General features: G+C 38.6%; 3 protein-coding genes across 3 annotated transcripts; all 3 read right to left on the reverse strand.

Annotated features, from left to right (window-relative positions):
- Positions 1-6,179: 6,179 nt before the first annotated feature.
- LOC145675152 (uncharacterized) lies at positions 6,180-7,142 on the reverse strand. The gene has a single exon (XM_081745523.1). It carries the CDS (start codon positions 7,140-7,142, stop codon positions 6,180-6,182), a length of 963 nt encoding a protein of 320 aa, XP_081601649.1.
- Positions 7,143-7,204: 62 nt separating this feature from the next.
- Positions 7,205-7,690, reverse strand: LOC145675153 (uncharacterized). The gene has a single exon (XM_081745524.1). The coding sequence runs from the start codon at positions 7,688-7,690 to the stop codon at positions 7,205-7,207; it is 486 nt and encodes a 161-aa protein (XP_081601650.1).
- Positions 7,691-7,827: 137 nt separating this feature from the next.
- LOC145675154 (uncharacterized) lies at positions 7,828-11,235 on the reverse strand. Its single transcript, XM_081745525.1, has one exon. It carries the CDS (start codon positions 11,233-11,235, stop codon positions 7,828-7,830), a length of 3,408 nt encoding a protein of 1,135 aa, XP_081601651.1.
- Positions 11,236-21,997: the final 10,762 nt, after the last annotated feature.

Here is a 21,997-nt window from a genome sequence, read left to right on the forward strand (position 1 = left end):
CTTTAACGTACCGATTAGCAGTACCATTTGACAATATCAGATATTTGGAAACAAACTGCAAACTAAAAGTTACTTTTGAATAGCACTCACCTTTAAACAAAATTAATAACAGGTGTAACAATTTGTGTTTCTCTCATCTTAAATATAGTTACTATACACCCTGTGGGGGCATTAATATTTTCAAAATTGAACGGAAAAGTAACTGTACAATTGTCGAAACATTTTTCCGAAAGCAAATAGTCCTATTACAAATTAGTTATGGGAAAACTAATTTGTATTTCTCAGTTCTTCACATAGTAGGGGATATTTTTTTTTCGAAAAATTTCCCTCCAGTTTTATATCCGCGATTTTTTTGTAGTCCACCATTTTAGGCAAAACGAGGATTAGGCCAAACGAGTATCCTTATTTCGCCTAAAATGGCGGACATAAAGCTTATCTTTTATCTGTCATAAAAGTGTGAGATAATTGGTTAGGCAAAACGAGGATTAGGCCAAACGATGCAAGATCCTTTCTGATCATAGAGAATTTTGTTGGAGTTGATAAATAAATAAATATGAAAAATCCCATTGCCAAATTTGACACAAATTCCCTTTACCTCCATTCCAAAATTCGAAATAAAAAAAACATAAAATGGAATTTTCCTCACGAGTTATCATTTGAAGTGTGAGCATAAATTACCCATTAACACTTCTTCAAAAATAACCTAACAGTCTAGTTCATTAATGTGATTAATCTGTTTTAATTGCTACATACCTCAGTCAGTCAGTCAGTCTGTTTATAGCTAGTCATAATGACTAGCACCCTTTTAGAGGGTTACGCCCTCTCTTAGGGAAGAGTGTTGCGTAAATAGAAGATTTAAGGGATTTTGTGACGGTCTCAGAGAAGTTCTTTATTATAATAATTGCTAAGGTCTTAAGGATCTTTCCGAACCTGAACTGGAGCAACTGATATATCAAAGTAATATGAGTACCTGGTGAGAAGGCATACCATAGATAGATAGATTGTGAAATGAGCATGAAGGGTGAGGCGAGGCGTGCTATCACATCACAACACTAAAAGTGTTAGTTCGACAGATGAAATCATCTTCTTGCCTAGGGGCTGCTCTAGGCTTCAAAGTAGACAATGGGAGTTCTGTTAGTAGCAGATGGATTCAGCGTGCAAATGATGGAAATATGAGTGGAAGATGGTCATGAACTTGATAGTCTATGAGGAGTTCCTGGTCTAAGGAGTCAGGAGGTAGAGTGTAGCAGTAGAGAGTATAGAGTAACGATAGCGGTGTAGGGCAATATCGAGATGGAGAAGGATGGAGAGCTAAGTGGTGCATAGTATTCAGAAGTAAAGGGTGTTGGGTGTTATAACGAGAACATATGTATGTGAGACGTAAAGTTTCAAGATGAAACTGAAGGGTAGGAAACTGAATTCGGTTGTACAAGTCTGCTGTGGGACTAGGCAATTTGACTCGATATGCAATGCGGAAAGCATGTCGTTCTAATACTAATAACTTTTCATAAATTTTGCGGGTGGCCGCAATCCATGCAACGTTTCCGTAAGTCAGTACAGGCCGTAAAAAGGCCTTGTATGTGTTCAGAATTGTGTTCGCTTTTAGTCCCCAGGACGTTCCGGTGAGCCTTTTTAATAAGTTAAGTCTATTGTATGCTTTAGTTGTGACTGTTTGAAGATGTTGTTTCCAAGTGAGATGTTTATCGAATGTGAGCCCCAAGTAAGTTACAGTTGATCGTGCCTGGATGGGAGTTTGGTCTACTTGTAGTGAAAGGCAGTTAGGATTTCTTCTGACTCTCGATGTTCGTTTCGGAGGAATGAAGACAATGGCCTGCGTTTTTGTGGCGTTGATCGTTAGCTGCCATTTGTCGCACCAGCGAAGAAAATTGTTAATTGCTAACTGTAGAGCAGTGTTGATGGATTGGATAGTAGGTCCTAAGGCAAGAAACGCAGTGTCGTCGGCATATTGAAATAGGTGTATTTTATGAGGAAGTGGAGGCATATCGGCAACATAGAGAAGATAGAGAAGTGGCGACAGAGCCGATCCTTGAGGTACTCCACAGTGAAGGAAAATAGGATGTGAGAGGCAGTTATTTATTGAAACATATGACAGACGGCCGAATAAAAAGTTGTATATCAGTCGTATATATGGAACAGGAAATCGAAGATGAGCTAATTTGTATATAAGTGCGATGTGCCATACCCTGTCAAATGCTTTCTCGAGGTCAAATAATACAAGACATGATGGTTTGACCGAGTTATAGTGTTGTGTAACCATGGTTGTTAAGCGAAGTAGTTGATCGTTGATCGAATAACCTGGGCGAAATCCTGCTTGATGTATGGGAAGTAACTGGCGTCTTTCTATGTATACATGAAGACGTCTTACGAGAATACGTTCTAGGATTTTACTAAAAGTAGACGTTAATTGAATTGGGCGGTAGGATGATAAGTTGGCAGGAGGTTTCTTTGGTTTTGGAAACATTAACGTCTTAGAAGTTTTCCAGGTGACAGGAAAATAGCCAGTTCGCAGAATGAAAGTAAAAATCGTGGCTAACAGAGTAAGCAATATAAGCGGGCTTTCTTTTATATGGCGATAGGTTATTGTATCAAAGCCAGGTGCACTATTTCTTTTGTTGCGAACAACTGTACTGATATCTTGAACTGTGATTGGCTCGGTTAGAGGTTCATTTTGCGGAAGAGTATGAAGGGCATGAGGTTGTAATGAAGGAGAAGATGGATTGACTGTGTCAGCTGGATGTCTACATGAAGATGTGGAACTGAGTGGTGTGAAGATGTCTTGGAGGAAATCAGCGAAAGCGTCAGCTTTGGCGGAATCTGTTTGTATAGGTAAGTCACCATTTAATAATGGATATGGTGTTTTAGCATGTTTTCCGCAAAGAGCATTAAAACGTTTCCAGTACTTGCTAGGATGAGTGACGTCAGAGAGTGAATTACAGGTTTTAACCCAACACCTTAGCTTGTAAGCACAAATGTAATTCTTGACCATCCTCTGAAGTTGCCGGTGATGACGGAGTGATTCTGGATTTTTTGTACGTTGATAGTCTCGATAAAACTGTCGAGAGCGAGTGATAAATGTTAAGATATTCTGGTGGCAATGTTGGTCGATAAGGCGTTGATGTAGTTACTGGTATGTAAAGTGAACTTGCTTCTTGGATTGAAGTTGTGATGGTATGAATGTCATGATACAGTTCGACTTCTGATGTAGGAGGTTTTAATGGCTCTATTGCTGCCGATAGATATGTTCGGTATTGTTCCCAGTTGGCTTTTTCAAAACGGACGCTAGTTCTCTGAAATTCTGGAGAGGGAGACGTATGTTGAGTACGGAGGAGCAGTTTGATCGGAACATGGTCACTTCCTAATGGATCGAGAACATCAATATGGATTTGCGAAACGAGATTAGCAGAAGTAATGACAATATCTGGTGTGCTTTGTGATTCAGGCCTAGTGGGTTTTGGAAGATCATGAATGATACCAGTTGTGTGAGTTGTGACAAAGGTTTGAAAGTTAGTTCTGTCTCTTTGTGATCTGCTGTGCATGTTGAAATCGGCCATAATTATGAATCTCTTATAATTATCGGAAATGTATTGCACGAATGCAGTAGGTAGTGGCTTTCCAGGTCTGATATAAACAGTGGCAACAGTTATGGCTATATTACGGAAGTATAAAGTAATTATAAGATATTCAGGCAGATCTGGCAGCCTACAAAAGTGTCGTCGTGATGGGATACGTGGAGAAAATCCCACGGCTATTCCACCATTTGCACGCCTCCTAGGAAGAGTATTATCTTGTCGAATTAGTGTATATCCAGAAAAGTGACAAGTCATAGAGGGAGTGAGAAAGGTTTCGTTAAGGATAAACACTGCAGCTCTTTCCTCCAGTAACAACGCTTCGAATAAAGATTTATTCTGCCAAATGGATCTAATATTGAGAAATAGAAAGACTATATCCATGATGAGTAGGTTAGACAGTAGTTTCCAAAGGTGATGTGTGAAAATAGACATTTTGACCAGAATAAGTAGCATGAAATGTAACGGAATATTTCTCTGGCTGCGTGGGTGATTTGTTTTAAGACATGCGAACGATGAAATGGCTGGATATTTTGAAGAGTGAGCGTTAGAAAAGCAAGCATATTGCGCACTGTTATAGAAGAGTCCAGTGATTGTGGAACGTCTGCAGAATAGTTATATGTATGTAATGGTGCCACGTACTCAGGGTGAGCTTCGGTAGGGGCAGGTTTACCCTTGCACTTGTAACTATATGTCGGATGTTGTTCGTGGCAAGTGTGACAATTCGGTGGTTGTTGTAGATTTGGACATGTACGAGTGGAGTGTTCACCAGAACAGTAGCCGCAAACAGTAGTATTTGGGCATGTTGCGGTAGAATGTTGATTATATGTCTGACATTTCTCGCATCGAAGTGGTAGTGGTGCTGGTGACCGTGAAGGTTCAACTCTGTGTCTTCTGTTATAAATGTATGCTCCATTAGTCAGAAGAGAATCAATGGTGGTTTTAGAAGGAGTTAGTACTCGAACCATGTACGTGGGGCCTGCAGCGTTTCTAATTCGCATAACCTTCTGGAGTGTGTGTCCTTCGTAGGTAAGTTCCTCCTGAATCTCGTCATCGCTATAAGAAGGATCAACACCGCGAATCACCACGGAAAGGAGCGGAGGACGGCGAGGTGGTGGTATTTGCTTGCGTTGAGATGCATTAAGGTTGGTAAGTTTAGCATCTTTGCCGAAGGTATCTATAGGTACTTTGTTCTTTATAGTGCTAAGCAAGTTTGCATCTTCTGTTTTGAAAATGAAGCCGTTCCTAGTCTTGACTATTTCTTTGAGTGAAGCACGAGGAAGGTACTTGCGCAGTTGTATAGCAACTTGTTTCTCAGTGGAGAAACGTGAATCAAAATTAGTCAACAGAAACGAGTAAATTGATGGTGATGAAGAGCGAGGTAAAGCTGGAGCCGCAGTAGAATCTGTTTCCATATCCGTAGTGTTCTCCATTCTATCTGATGCAGTGTGTGCTTTCTTTGCAGGTGGTGAAAATTGCAAGCGGTTAGAATAACTTTGCTTGATGGAAGAGCGGGAAGCCACAGACGTAACAGAGCTTTGAGATGAGCTTCTGGTACGACCAGAAATAGTTCGTGACTGCACCTTGCGTTTTTCCACCTTAGTGGAGCAACCAGGAGGACCAGGGATGATACTTGGTAAAGTATGTTTGCTCATTGTGCGTTTGCCTTGATCGATGCCATTGTCCGCCATAGTGAAAACCGTCTGGTGGGCTAAGCCCGAGTATGAGATGATGCCAAATAAACCGTAAAACCAAGAGGAATAGCAAAGTCGTCAATAGGTAAGACCAGTTAGGTGTGTTAGCCTCCGTGGAGACTTAAAATCAAATCGACAGTTGTTTCCTTGAACCTCAAGGAGGCAAGTAATCCAACCGTATTTAGAAGTTCACGATTCAATGGGATGGAAATACTAGTGACTTGCTTATTTCTCTCCGCCAGCTACGGATACCCTATTTTTTTTACCTGGTTAGAGATTCCAGGTGGCCAGTTCGCTACATACCTCCCCCTTTGTCATACAAATCTTAGTATGTTTATGATCTTTTAATTGCTGCTTTCAATATTTCTTTCCGTATGTGAAATAAAAGCAATAAATGATACCTTCGATAAAAATTTTATGGGACCTTTATTTCTGCCTGAATTACTCTTAATTCTCGTTTAAAGTGGCCTCATTCATTATTTGCACTTCTGTAATGTCTTGATCAATGAACAACATGCTGCCATCTTTTATCCTTATTTATGTTATTTTAAAAGTGGAAATTCATCTAGTAGTTGGGATTGAAAAATTCCAGTTAGAAATATGCGGTAATACTGTTCGTGGACTGTATTATTTTGAACACAAAGTTCGTTGTACAATATACTATTTATTATATTGTAAACACACAACTAAATACACTAATTGCTATCCATAAGCAACTACACACTATGCAGTCACAACCGCCACGTTGACACTTATAAAGAACTATCAATCATCCCAGTGTTGCCAAATACAAAACAAAAGAATAATGAAATGCGGCCGAACATACCGCCCACCTTGAAATATCATTTCAACACTACATATTATTCTACACATTACTCTACACTACACATTCTACATATTATTCTTCATTAAATGGAAGAGGAGAAATTTTTACAATTGGTCGTTTGAAGACACCTTTGCTCGTTTTAATAGTAACAGTTCTAACAATATTATCTACACCAGGATGAACAGCAACTACTCTTGCTAAATTCCAATGCTGAGGAGATGTCTTATCTTCCTTCACTAACACTAAATCATTGACCTTGATATTAGCATGTTTACACCACCATTTTGGCCTTTGTTGCAGCCGAGACAAATATTCTGTTTGCCAACGGTTCCAAAAATGTTGGACCAACCTTTGAGTTAATTGCCAGCGTGACAAATGATTGATTTTTAATTCACACAAATTTGGTTCAGGTATTGCTACTAGTGAATCGTGAATTAAAAAATGACCAGGAGTTAATACCTGATAGTCATTAGGATCAGAAGATAGAGCAGTTAATGATCTAGAATTTAAACAGGCTTCAATCTGACACAAAACTGTATACATTTCTTCAAATGTGAGTATAGTGTTACCAACTACACGTCTCAAGTTGTACTTGACAGACTTTACACCAGCTTCCCATATGCCTCCAAAGTGAGGTGAGGATGGTGGATTAAAATGCCAATTTATAGATTGCACACTGAGGTAATTACATACAGACTCTTTTGAATCACCATTCGTTACAAGTTTCAGTAAGGATTTTAATTCTCTGTTTGCACCTATGAAATTTGAACCACAATCACTGTAAATATCAGTAAGTTTTCCCCTTCTAGCTATAAAACGTTTCAAAGCTGCAATAAATGACTCTGTTGAAGCATCACTTACCAATTCTAAGTGGATTGCCTTGACACTGAAACAAATGAAGAGTGCTACATAACCTTTGAACAATTTTGAATTTCGACTTTTCATATTTTTTAACCTTAGTGGACCTGCATAATATAAACCGCAATGCAAAAATGGACGAGTTGGTGTTACTCTACCAACAGGAAGTTGACCCATTAATTGGGAGGCTGTTACACCTGACTGTTTGTGACATGTTACACAACTTTTTGCAATCTTTCTTACAAAGTCACGACCACCAATAATCCAAACTTTTGTTGCAAAACAGATAAAAGTAACTGTGAACCTGCATGAAGATGCTTTATATGTTCAGATTTTACAAGAAGTTCTGTAATTCTAGCATGTTTTGGAAGTAAGATAGGATATTTGAAATCATATGTTACATTAGCATTTTGCAAACGACCTCCAACTCTCATGACATCATTTTCATCAAGAAATGGATTTAAACACAATAGTTTGCTATTATAAGGCAAAGGTTTTTTCATACGTAGGTATTTTATCTCAAGTGGATATTCAGATTCTTGAGCTTGTTTTATCCAATGCATTAATGCATTTGACAACTCCTTTGTAGTTAATGGTCCACTACATTTTAACTCCTGTTTACCTTTACTATTCCTAATAAATTTTTTACACCAAGCAGTAACACGAAGTAACCTAGATAATGATGAAAATTTATCTACTATTGTACAGTCAACCTTAATGTGCATGTTAACAATTGAAGACTTTTGCTCACATTGAACAGAATCTAGATTTTTGCAATTAATATTTACAATAGGTAACTCTGATTCCATCAACCACTTTGGCCCATTCCACCATAGTGAATAAGACTCTAATTGTGACGGATTCAAACCACGAGAACTACAATCAGCTGGGTTGTCTTTGCTCGATGTGTGCGCCCATTTAATAAAATTGATTGTTGAATCTCAGATACTCGGTTAGCCACAAATGTTTTCCATTTACTCGGACATGAAGAAAGCCATGCTAACACAATAGTAGAATCTGTGTAACAGACAACCTGTTCAAATTTGATTAACATTGCCTTTATGACCGTATTGACTAATCTACATAACAATACTGCAGCACACAATTCTAACCTAGGTATTGATATTTGCTTTATAGGGGCAACTTTGGTCTTTGCAGCAATCAGGCATACTTGCACATTTCCAGATGTATCTATACAACGTACATATGCTACTACACCATACGCCTTTTCACTAGCATCTGAGAACCCAATTAGATCATATTTCACAATATTTTTAGAAGAAATACACCTTTTGATCTTAATCTGTCTCAACAATGGCAATTCTTGACAATATACTTCCCAAGAGCGAGTACCATCATTCGGAAGTACGTCATCCCATTCATTTTTTAAATTCCATAATGATTGTAGCAACAATTTTGCAACAATGGATACTGGAGATAACCAACCAAGCGGATCATACAATTTTGCAATATCAGATAGTAACATTCGTTTTGTCATTACTGACTTAGAAGTGGGAACAACGATAGAAAATGAAAATGAATCACTTGATGGATTCCACTGTATACCTAAAGCTTTTACATTCTCATCTTCATTAAAACAAATTAACGATTGAGTTTCTCTTAAGTGAGAAGGTATACTATTTAACACATTCCTGTCGTTAGTAGACCATTTTCTTAATTCGAAACCACCTTTTTGTAATAATGCTGTTAATTCTGAGTACAATACTATTGCCTCACTACTATCAGCTGCACCTGAAACTAAATTATCAACAAAGAAATCATTCATGACTAATTCTGCAGCTCTGGGATAACAATAACTTTCATCTACAGCTAACTGTTGCAAACACTTTACAGCCAGATATGGAGCCGAACTGGTTCCATAAGTAACAGTTAACAATCTAAAATCAGTAATAGGTTGGTCAACTGTTTCTCTCCACACTATTCTCTGGTAATCAGAATCAGTTTGATCTACCTTAACTTGTCTGTACATTTTTGCTATATCAGCACACAATGCAATTGGATGAGTTCTGAACCTTAATATTAATGGGATAATATCATCTTGTAATTTTGGACCTACCATTAAGTTGTCATTGAGAGATATTCCATTGCTAGTTTTAGCACTACCATCAAATACAACTCGCAATTTAGTGGTAGAACTACTTTCATTTAAGACACAATGATGCGGCAGATAATAAGATTCAGATACAAGCTTATCAAGTTCTACATCAGGAATTTTTTCCATGTGACCTAAGTCTAAGTACTCCTTCATGAAATCACAATATTGTTTACATAAATCAGGATCTTTCTGTAACTTACGTTCCATCTGGCATAATCGCTTTGCTGCTGTGTCCCGTGATACACCTAGAGGCTCAACATTTTCTTTAAAAGGCAATTTTACTATATATTTGCCATCAACATCACGTTTGTAAGTTTCAGCAAAATACTGCTCACATTTTTGCTCTTCAACGGATAAATGTTGTACAGTTGGCAACTCCTCTACTTCCCAGAATCTTTGCAATGTTTTATTGAGATCAACAGAAACAAAATATGACTGAACACTTGATGTGTTATTCGTTAAGTTAATCTGACCACACAATACCCAACCTAACACCGTTTCAATGGCAGACGGAGCTCCATTCGTACCTACGTGTCTCCCACTGAGCAACAATAATGGGAAAACATCAGCACCTAACAACACATCAATAGGGCCGCTTTTATTAAACTGTGGATCAGCTAAGTTTACTTGTTTCACAATTTCCCAATTACCTATATTTTGAATAGTTACTCTGGGTAAGTTACTTGTGATTCTTGGGACTACTATTACTTTAGTATGAATATTATTATTACTGTACAATGACTGAAAACACAAATCAACTATTGCATGAGAATTTCCAACGTTAGAACCAGTAACACCTGATATGCTCATATTTATTTTATCTTTGTTTATGCGTAACTTCTGGACGCAACGTTCAGTTACAAACGATAATTCACTACCACAGTCGATAAGAGCACGAAACTGTATCAACTTATTTGCTTCGTCTTTGATATTTATGACAGCGGTGGACAACAACACCTGAGGAATTAGTTTTTGATTTATAGAATGAGAACAATTTACTTGATCTACTTTATCCTTCTTTTCAAAATGCAATAAAGTATGATGTTTTTTGTTGCAAGTGTGGCAACATTGCTTCACACTACACTTATTCACGGAACAATTTAAGGTCAAACAATTGAAACAAAGCGAATTCTTTTTCACAAAACTATGCCTATCATTCACTGACATATTTATGAACTCTTGACACTTATATAGCTTGTGGTTATTTTTACACATGATACACGACACAATTGGACTTGAATGATGCACTAACGTGTTGCCTTTTTTGTTTGTTTTTAAAGCAGACGTGTCTGCCGGTGACCTTGCACTCACTGCAGCTAACGCTTTGGCACGTTGTAATATGAACTCTTTCAGCTGGTCGAAAGTTGGTTGTTCGTTTTTCTTCAATGAAAGCTCCCATTGTTTTCTGGTATTCTTATCTAGCTTCTCACCCACATGGTAAATTAAAATCACATCCCAATGTTCCACTGGAAGGCCCAAGGATTTAAGTTCACACACACACTGAACACTATTGTCAACCAATCTTCGTAACACACCTGATGACTCATTCTTCACAGCTGGTTGAGTAATCAACTTGCTCAAAATATGATTTGCTAGCTCCCTCACGTCTTCATATCTTGATTTAAGTAACTCCCATGCTACTTTATAGTTATCATCAGATATGGAAATAGACTGCAACAATACAGCAGGTTCCCCTAATACAGCTGTCTTCAAATACTGCAACTTTTGAGCATTTCCTAACCGATTGTTATTATGAACAGCAGCAACAAATAAGTCACGAAACGATAGCCAATCTTGCACTCTACCACAAAATGTAGGAAGTTCTAAGTCTGGCAACTTCACATCTGTGCACTGTTTATTAGATGTATTTACCTGTTCAGTATTAGGTGACTGCATATTGTACAAAATTTCTAAGACAGAGTCCAACTTATTTTGCACTTCATTAAATTCTCCGTCATATGTTGCAAACTCACTTTCACCACCCACAGAAATGAACTTTGTAATGAGTTCTGTGCAATCGCCATGTAATTGCGTAGCACGTTCAGTGTACAGCTTGATACTGAAGTTAGGCTTGTCTTTATTCTCGTTCACTTTATGTATTAACCTTGTCACTTCACGTTTCAAGACAGTTTTCTTACCTATGAGTTCTTCCATTGTTATAATTCTGCACCACTTTGACAATGCACTACAAAATGAAGATACTGCGCCACAAGTTCGCAAACCATGCACATGCACAACTGGAACAAAATCCGGTCGGTAAGGACCACTTTAATGTTCGTGGACTGTATTATTTTGAACACAAAGTTCGTTGTACAATATACTATTTATTATATTGTAAACACACAACTAAATACACTAATTGCTATGCATAAGCAACTACACACTATGCAGTCACAACCGCCACGTTGACACTTATAAAGAACTATCAATCATCCCAGTGTTGCCAAATACAAAACAAAAGAATAATGAAATGCGGCCGAACAAATACCAGTGCTTAAAGTGAAGCGGTATGTGCCGGTTATGCATCCGAAAATTCAAAAAGCGGCCGGTATGGCATACCGGTAAAAATAACTTATTTAAATTGTAATTTGCATGCAGACGACAACACAGTTTACACAGAAATAAATACGATGTTAGCATTGAGTCAACAAATATGTTTGTACTATCAAATATTTCGTTGCTGCTGCTTCGATAGTAAATAACAATTCCCTATCACGCTATTCAATTATAGAATTTGTGCTCTTATTTTTTTTTCAACATTTCGATGAGCAATTCCACCTACTTAAAAAAATTCTAACTACCTTACCACTCACCTAAGATGTTTAACCAGGATCCGCGTCTGTCATTGACAGGAGTTTTTTTTTTTTTAAATCAAAATTATTCTTTTCACATTGTCTGGACTTCTGTGCTCACAGTTGTAAGAAAACTAGTCTTGATCAGGAGATGAAACGAGACCAGAAGAAGCTTTTAAAAATGGAAATAACATTGGAAAGAATTATTAAATACTAGTGGAATATAATGTAATACAACGGAAAACACTATTCATTGAATACTAGGCTGATGATACTGGGGTGTAAAACATTGACATATTAGTCCTCTCTCTCTCTCTCTCTTTCTCTCTCGCTCTCTCTCTCTCTCTCCCTCTCTTCCAATAGATTTTCACGTCAAAAATGATGCAAAAATATCAGGAGTAGAGATGCTTTTTAGGGTTACTCTAAATGGTCACTACTCTAAATTACTACTCTAAATGGTCATATTTGTTCCATACCTTCATCTCATCCGATGTCACTTTAAGCACTGGGTAATACATTTTCTAATATTAAGGATGGATAGCGAATAAGTAAGGAAATCAATGATTTGATTACAAAAAAACAAATTGTAGAAAAGAAATCCAAGTAAGTTTTATATTATTGCTTACTTTGGTATAGTACGGCCACTATCGGGGGGCGAGGCACCTCAGTGGTAGAGCGTTCAACTCCGGTGCTCGGGTTCCCTGGTTCGATCCCATCTTGCGTCGTGTGGACTTTGTGGTGGACAAACTCCGTGCCCGTGTGTTTTCTCGGGGTTCTCCCGTTTCCTCCCACTTTCTTCATTCCACCATTTCATTCATTTCTTTATCCTAACCGGCATAACCGTGGGACGTAAAACTCAAAGATTTCATTTTATTTTATTTACGTCTGCTATCCTGGTATACAGTTGCTATCCGATGCCGACACACCGCGGGTGGTGGAGGATGTCACCAAATTCAGTATGAGGGCTTATTTATGGCTGGTCGAATGAAAAGTGAAATCTGTCGAGGGTTTTACGTCCCATGGTTATGTCGGTTAGGCTAAAGGAGACAGTGATGATGAGAGATGAGTGAAATGGTGGAATGAAGAAAATGGGAGGAAACGGGAGAACCCCGAGAAAACCCACGAGCACGGTGCTTGTCCACCACAAAGTCTACACGGCGCAAGCTGGAATCCAACCAGGGACCCGAAGCACCGGAGGTGAACGCTCTACCACTGAGCCACCGCGCCCCCTGGTCGAAGGAAAGTCGGTGAGGGTGACAGATCTGTTGTTGCCACATTTTCCCTTTTGTGTTATTTCTAGAGGTTCTTTTCTTTAAAAAAAAAAACATTAACACGTTCGCTGCTGAGGACGCCCATCGGCGTCCAGTACTGAATTTGGCATATGCGCCGGACGCCGTTCGGCGCTTGTCCCTGCCTTGTTCCTGCAGCTGATTCACTTTCCCGTCAATACCTGCACTAGCGCTGGCGGGAAAGTGAATCAGCTGCAGGGACAAGCGCCGAGAGGCGTCCGGCGCATATGTCAAATTCAGTACTGGACGCCGATGGGTGTCCTCAGCAGCGAACGTGTTAAAACCTAATACCTAAGAGTTTTTTATACAAGGAAACGGATTCAAAACTGCTAATATATAGAGAAGTGGTTAGCGATTGATAATAATCATTATTATCCATATTTAAGTATTACGTTTGTCCTACAGATTCCGTAAGTAGGTTTTAAATGAGCACATATGATTCTTTTATTACCTAGTGAATCCGTAATGTATTTAAGAAACAAGGAATTTGGATTGCGCAGACCAAGAAATAAACCTTCATAATTATAACAAAAGTACAACAACATGAATTCACGCAGATCTTCATTTCTAATTTATATTTCAGCCAAATGCTACTGGAAATTTTATATTTTATACTTTTTTCACTACTTACTAGAGTTTTCCCTAGTGGTGCTTTAATTCGATGTCTTTCCTACGCGGCTAATTAAGCGTAATTTATTGTTAGGATGTATAATATTAGACTAGTGTTGCTCCCGAGATGAGAAATATCTTTTAAATTCGATATGAGTTTAGAAAAATGGCCATTCTCCTCTCATTTTCGAGACTAGAACGTAGACGAGACGATAAATTTCAAGAGTCTCGCGGGAAACTCTAGTTTACCCTAGTCTTAGTTCTCAAACTTTGATTTATTGATACGCGAATCATAACATAAAATCGTAAGTTGATAGAATGATTATACGAACACAGTGTAGAACATTTATCATTTTTATAAAGTGTAACGTGCTTCTAAGTGCTCCGTCCTGGGTCGCTGGTTATAAAAACCAGGACAGTTATCGGTTTGCGGGATTCGTAATTTCAATGAATAATGGATATAATTGTATGTTAGCATTTGAATATTTCCGTAAAATATTTATCGGGTTTCATTTTAAATTTATAGTTAAATTTTAACTAAAACTAGCTCAAATACATAAAAAAAAAACAGCTGTTATCCTCCAAATAATATTATGAAAACTAGGTAATATGGATAATTGAAAATAACTGATTTTCTAACTTGATAAATTTTATAACAAAATTTGTGGAAAAATAAATATGCAATACAGAAATATTTTCAACCATATATAACAAATTTATAGCTATATTGAAAATTTAGAATATTTACCAAAAATTAATTTGTCTTATAAAGCTAGGTTGAATGGTACTATGATTCTTTGCAACAAGAAGTACCCCTTAATACAAATTTCGATAATGAATCTAATAAATATAAGACCTCCTAAATTTAACAATCCAATATGAATTCTATATTTGATCTGTAGGAAATATGACAATATAAAGAGAATATTTTATAACCAAAAAATAACACTCACCCAATGAATTATGTATTGATCAACCATTTTACACCTTCGGGAAGAGTTTTTCGATCCGTCTCTTATAACCCGAATATAAATTCACACCAAATCAGTGCTTAAAGTGAGCCGGTATGAGCCGGTTATGCATCCGAAAGTTAGAAAATAGGCCGGTATGGCATACCGGTAAAAATTACTTATTTAAATTGTAATTTGCGTATAGAAAAAATGTACTCTGTACACATGTTTAATCCTGAGCCTAACGAGAAAAGAAGGAATATGGACCTTATAAGATACTGTGGCAGATATTGTGGCTTAACGTTCAGAAGCCAGATTGGTAAAAATAGTTTAATGTTCTAACCGTGTTCTAAAGTAGGCCTATGTACAATGTGTTTTGTATATTTTTAGAGGTCCACACTTACGTAGAATGTTTAAGAATTTTACACTTTGAGCTGACAGAAAATTCGTTTTTCATATCGTAAACCGGCTGCACAAAACATTTTTCTGTTCACTAGATTTGTATTATGTGCTGGTAATTATTTATCGAATATTATCATGATTAGCATAATTTAAAGATTTTATATTATTGAATGGAATACAATACAATACAATGAAATACAACGGAAAACAATATTCATTGATTTATAAATATTTATTTCTATTAGGCTGATGATAGCGGGAACATAAACATTTACATATAAGTCCATACTCACTCTCTGTCTCTCTTTCTATAGATTTTTTTAATTCGAAAATGGTGCAAAAATGTTAGGAGTAGAGATGCTGTTTAGGGTTGTGTCAAAATTATTGCTAGGGATGGGCACGAGTCGAGCTAAAACTCGACTCGTCTCATAACTCGACTCAAATTCGAGTCGGATCAAATGTAATTTTCTCGAGTCGATTTCCGAGACGAGTCATTGCTTTTGAGGTCAAGTTTCGAGTCGAGTCGAGTTTGATATATGGCTCGCTCGTTCAGCTCGTTTTAACTCGTTTCGAAATCATGGCCTGATTAGACTGGAAAGCGACAGCCATGAGAAATTTAAGCAGTAATGTGGAATACTTTTAGTGTTGCTCACGACAGGGGACATTGCCGATAACGAGACGACAATAGCTTTTTATAATGAGACAGCCTCAAATGTTGTGAGCACCATATAAGTATATACTGTAGTTCTTATCATCAAAGCTGAGACCTGCACGGTCGAATTTTGAGCCCAAGCCGAACTCAACCGGGTAGTGATGTCAACCGGCTCGCTTGATTCAATTGAGCAAACAGCTCGAGCCAGCTCAGTTTGGATAAGCCATCGGCTCGGCTCAATTGAGCAGATGGTTTGAGCAAGCTCGGTTGGGATGCGCCACCAACTCGCTTCGACTTGGCTCGAACCGGTTCGTTTGAAATGAGTCCATCGGCTCGATTCAACTCGGCTTAACTGACCCCATAGCGCGAGTAGGCTCGGTTGGTGTGAACCATCAGCTCGGTTGAATTCTGCTCAGGTAGGCCATGAGTTCGAGCCGGCTCGGTTGGAATAAGGCATCTGCTCGAGTCGCTTCTATTGGGTGAGTTGTTAGATCAGCTCACTTTTCAGTTCGGCTCGATACTGAATGAGCTGTGAGCCGAGCCGTTGACAACCCTAAACCCACACAGAGAAAAATCCGTTCTCCGGACAGCGGTATATTGTATAAATATACGGTATCCTCTTGCTTACTATAGAAGTCAGTACGGAGCATACGTTATCCGTATGCTACATAGGCACTGCCCTTAAATGTTTCATCATGCCGTTGCAGGATGTCTGACATCTAACAGTTTTCCGTATATCACATGCATATACTTACGTTACCTTCGTCAGCTATATGTTATATACGCCGATTTGTATGTGAGATCCTGACCGCCTACATTGTTTCATACAGAAAGTACGTATAGATGGAACACTTATACAGAAAGTATTATAAAACATGCGTTTTCAGTTATACGCCTGCTCTACGTTAAGTTCAAAAATTACGCATGTAACCTATCTTTTTAAGTACGCCACCTACAATTTTTTTTCTCAGTGCAAGCCAAGCAGTTTTGAACATGTTTGGCCTGGGCCCTATAACTTTTAATAATGTCAGGCTCGATCCTGAATACTTGCTCCTCCGGAAGTCAAATCCAGAAACTCGTCCAGAATGATGTCCTTGTCCAGTCAAATCCAGAATGATGTCCTTGTCTCCTAGACTTCAGGACTACCGATGTCGGCAGTCAACTCGTTTTTAGTATTCAGATACAAAACACCTAACTTTCATGTTTATACACGGTGTTGTAATAATAATAATAATAATAATAATAATAATAATAATAATAATAATAATAATAATAATAATAATAATAATAATAATAATAATAATAATAATAGTAAATTGTATCATTAACAATAGAATAATTATATTGTCTATGTAGGATACTTGAAGAGAGTACTTAAAACTACACACAGGATTTGGCCCAATTTGGCTCGTTTTGGCTCGACTCGACTCAAAACTCGAGTCGAGTTAAAGGAAATTTTTCGAGTCGAGTTCTCGAGTCGAGCTGAAAAATGTCTGTTTCGAATCGAGTCGAGTTTCGAAGAAAACTAGCTCGAACTCGCTCGTGCCTATCCTTAATTACTGCTCTAAGTGGACATATTTGTTCCATACCGTCACTTCATCTGATGTCACTTTAAGCACTGCACCAAATGTAGAAATTTCGAATACTCACACAAATATATTGGTCGATATTTTAATAACTATTATCAAATTCACATTATTCTCGAATTTTGAACACTATATTTTTTCTAACTATACAACTTCCATGAATACCGTTATAGATTCACAATTAAGTAGAGATTAACCTTGCCCAGTTCGACATATCGTTTCGAATGGCTGCTAAGACTACCGGTAGCTCATTCGAACGTATGAGGTTCAGAAACTTCCACTAGAGGCGCTCGAGTACCCTATGGTTCAGGAACTGATAGCATAACCTTCTAGGATAAGAATGACCAGATTACCTTTTTTACATACATACATATATATATATATATATATATATATATATATATATATATATATATATATAGTGTGATAAATCATCACACGTAGCAAAAGATAGGCAAGTCTTACGCCATATAGTCTACTCCAATGATAAATATGGTTTGAGTGTTATATCATTCCTTTCATGCACCTCTCGTTACGCTGAAGGATTCTGGTAACCTCTAGATGAAATTAAGAGTGAGTGTTGTTTCAAAGTCGAATCTATGTAATACTTCCAAACCATCCGAATACAATACTTAAAACTTCGAAGTAGTCGGCTACATCTACAACTACTGGATGTAATAGAGGAATAAAATCAAAGAAAGAATCTGTTCCTGAGTCCATATATATAAAACATTTCTTGCTATTCCTTACTGTTTTTGTATTCTGTGGCGAAATGTTGAAACCAAAAATCGTTAATTTGGATCATTTCCAGTTTGAATACAGGATTAAGAGAGGGTACAGAATCTATTCTTAGGACGCTGAATAGATTGTAAAAGAAGTGCTCCTCAATATCTTTCCAGTTCTTCCTCTATGAAAATCAGTATTGAAACCCGAAGTACTATAAATTGAACCACATCCGGTTTCGATAGTGTTGCAGGTTGGGATAATATATATATATATATATATATATATATATATATATATATATATATATATATATATATATATATATATATATATATATATTGTTGAGTTGCTGTGTATTGTTGTAAACCTTTGAATCATCTGACAACAATTACACAGGTAGATGTGCTTCCATCAGTTTTCTTTCTCTGTTATTCTTGTGTCTTAGCATATATGAACATAAGATGGCAGAACTGTTGCCTGTGTTACTGTTGTCAGACGATTCACAGGTTTACAACAATATTATTGTGACCGATTACTGAAAACATAGAACATTATTGATTATGCATTACTTGGCAGAAGTGCCAAAGATATTTTGTAAAGCTTTGCTCATATTAAACGATAAATACCAATGCAAATTCTCCCAGGTAGTAACTAGTTATTTTTGATATGCTCGGAAGGCGATGTCTTTGTGCATAGACTTTCGGTCGCAAGCGATTTTCTGGTAGCGACAACCGCAATAGCGTGGCTATTGTGCTTTTGGAAACCTTCCTTTTCCATATCCCGGAGACTTTTCTGCGTCATTCCTACGAGCTCTGCCCTCCAGACTGATGAAGCCAAGGGTGTGCAGAGCTACGGGTCTGTCCGGAAACTTCCTCCTACCTTGGTGGCTATCCAAACGAGTCACCTCACCTTCAACATCTCTCATCACATCATTGAACACTGCTTTGGTGCTTTAAGTTCGGGCTTCGGCCCACCTGTTCATCTCCATGGCGGATCCTCTTCCGATCACTGGGGCTTCGATGGATGGTCGTCACGGAGGATTACCCCCAGTCTTTCTCGCTCCACCGGCACATGCCACAAAGGTGGAAAAGCGGAAGGAGGGCGGCAGACATCGTAGAGCCTCAGAGCGCTCCAATGCTTCCACCGTCTCTAACGCCTCCAGCCGATCACGATCGCCCATTCGCACGGAGAACTACGCTGACCGTGTCAGAAATTCACCGCCAGCAAAGAGACTGCATGTAACTGAACCATCACCGTCAACTGCTAACGCCATGGACCTGGGAACTGCGAATATATCTTCAGAATCATCTCTCAGCACTCCCTCAATATCCGATCATCAGCTTCATTCATTCTTACTCCAAAAGTTTGACCCAAAATTCGAAAATGTCAAGTTTGTAGTTCTGCAGTTACGCAAATATCTTCCAAGCATCAATCTCATTAGAGTCGTTAAAACCCGTAACGGAATTATACTGCACTCGCATGATCCAAAATTTGCCATCACTGTCCGTAATAAGGCCTCCTTTGAAATTTTCGGTAAGAACGCCACCATAGAAACTCTTAGTTCATCTCGGCGCAAACAACCTCCACCACCTAAGAAACCTCCTCTCCTTTCTGTGGTTATAAGGGGTGTCGATCCGTCGTACACCGACGACGAAATTTCAGAAGAGTTAAGGGCAGAGGGTCTTACCATCACAAAATCCCTTCGCATTCGCAACGATCAAGGACCCACATATATGGTGCGGATCCTTAGTGCCTATCAAGAGACCATTGATATCTTACTTGCTAATGGAGCTTACATCTATAAGCAACGACATCGTGTGGAACCCTCTCGGTCCTCACCCCCGTTACCCATTCGTTGTGAGAAGTGCCCAGCATATAACCAACATACTACTGCCAATTGCCGTAATACTGTCGTATGTGGCTACTGTACTGGCACACATCCTACTCGCTCATGTACGAATCTAACTCAGCCACCTCGGTGCGCTACTTGCAACGAACAGCATCCCACTTACAGTTACAAATGCAAGGGTAAACCTGCGCCAGAAACATCCCATCCAGAACTAGTAGCTCCACTGCGAACACATGATTCATCCCCCAATACTGACTTTCCCGTAGAATCGACCCCCGTCACTATTGATAAACTTCTAGCTTTTACAACTCTAGCATTACAAAACATTCATCCCTTTATCCGTCCACATATCTTACAACAAATTACTCATGCTGCCCGCATCATCTTCCACGCCTCCTTCAATGCGACCTATTCAAACACTGATGTCTATTTTCATACCACAAATCTTTCGTCCAACCAATAACTACTTCCACATACTACCTCTTATCATGGGTATTGTATTTCTGTTCCTGAACATTCGATCATTATCCAAACACAAACTGCTCTTTGACACGCTCCTGTTGGAAGAAAATGTGAATGCCTTCCTTCTCAACGAAACTTTCTTAAAACCTACTGATACCATCCGCTTTCCCCGTTACAACATCCTTCGCTGTGATAGCCAGATTCTTGCTCAACGAGCTAACGGCGGAGCAGCCATTGGCTTCTACCATACTTTGCCCTTTCGGCGCCATACCTGTCCGCTTCCCAACCTTCCAGAACATGTTATCACAACTTTGTATTTCCCAAATATCGCAATCACTCTCATCACAGTTTATATCCGACCTGGACATCAGATCCCTCTTGCTTTTTTTCAACACATCTCAAATACTTATAAACATTATCTCATCATGGCAGATATTAATTTCCATAGTCGCACAGATAATGAACGTACTACGTTCTTACAGTTTCTTACTTCGAATACAACAGGAAATTTTCATTATCTACAAAAGCCGTCTCGTCCTGTCTCTCAGACAACGCCTGACGTGGTCATTTCTTCTAACTCTATAACCTCCCACTGCACAGTTGAAGTCCTCGATCTAATAGGCAGCGATCACGCACCTCTCAAACTTACTTATCAAAACACGCACGCCCCTCAAATTGCCAACACTCCACTTCCTCGCTTAACACTTCGTTCGACAAAGCCGACTGGAACAAATATCGTGATCATATTTCCCAATCGCTTGCTAATCAAAACCCACCAGCTACGGAAGAGCAGCTGTACGAGAGCATTACCACAATCAGTTCTACCATTTCTCAAGCATCAGAACTCTATATTCCCTGTTCAGCTTCTATTCCATACAAACCACAACTACCACCTCAATACTTAACTATGATTCGCCGCTCTCGGCAGCTCTATCGCGAATATGTTCGTACTCGTAACCCAGAAACCCTTCATCACCATCATCAACTGCAACGCACTGTTCGAAATTATCTCAAGGCATACAAACTGAGAAACTGGGTGAAAACTTGTAACAACCTCAATGACACTAGTCACCCTTCCAAATTCTGGAAACGCTTTAACGCTCTGTGCGGTAAATACACTAAACCTCACTATCCTCTACTCCATAATGACACACCACTTCAGAGTGGTCAGGAAAAAGCCAACGCCTTTGCAGACTACTTGCAGGAAATTTTCACACCCACACCGCTTTCCGACATCCCCGCTCAGCATCCTGTTTCTCACCTACCTCTGAACTCTCCTCAGTTACAGCCCAGTATATCACATACGCTTCCAAATCATCCACTTACAACACCCATTTCCACAGCTGAAATCATTACTGCTGTTAATCGCAAACGAAACTCTGCTCCAGGTTTTGACAATATAACCTACCGACACATTACAGAAAGTCCTCCTATACTCCTGACACTTCTTGCCCTCATTTATACTTTTATTCTCCGTACCGGATTCTTTCCAATGGACTGGAAAACCTCTAAAACACTCATGTTCTTGAAGCCAAACAAGCCACCCACTGCCACATCTTCCTATAGACCTATTCAACTGACATCTACTTTTAGCAAAAT

The sequence above is a fragment of the Thermobia domestica genome, chromosome 18 (genome assembly GCF_964235325.1).
Source record: "Thermobia domestica chromosome 18, izTheDome1.hap1.1, whole genome shotgun sequence".
NCBI lineage: Eukaryota > Metazoa > Arthropoda > Insecta > Zygentoma > Lepismatidae > Thermobia > Thermobia domestica.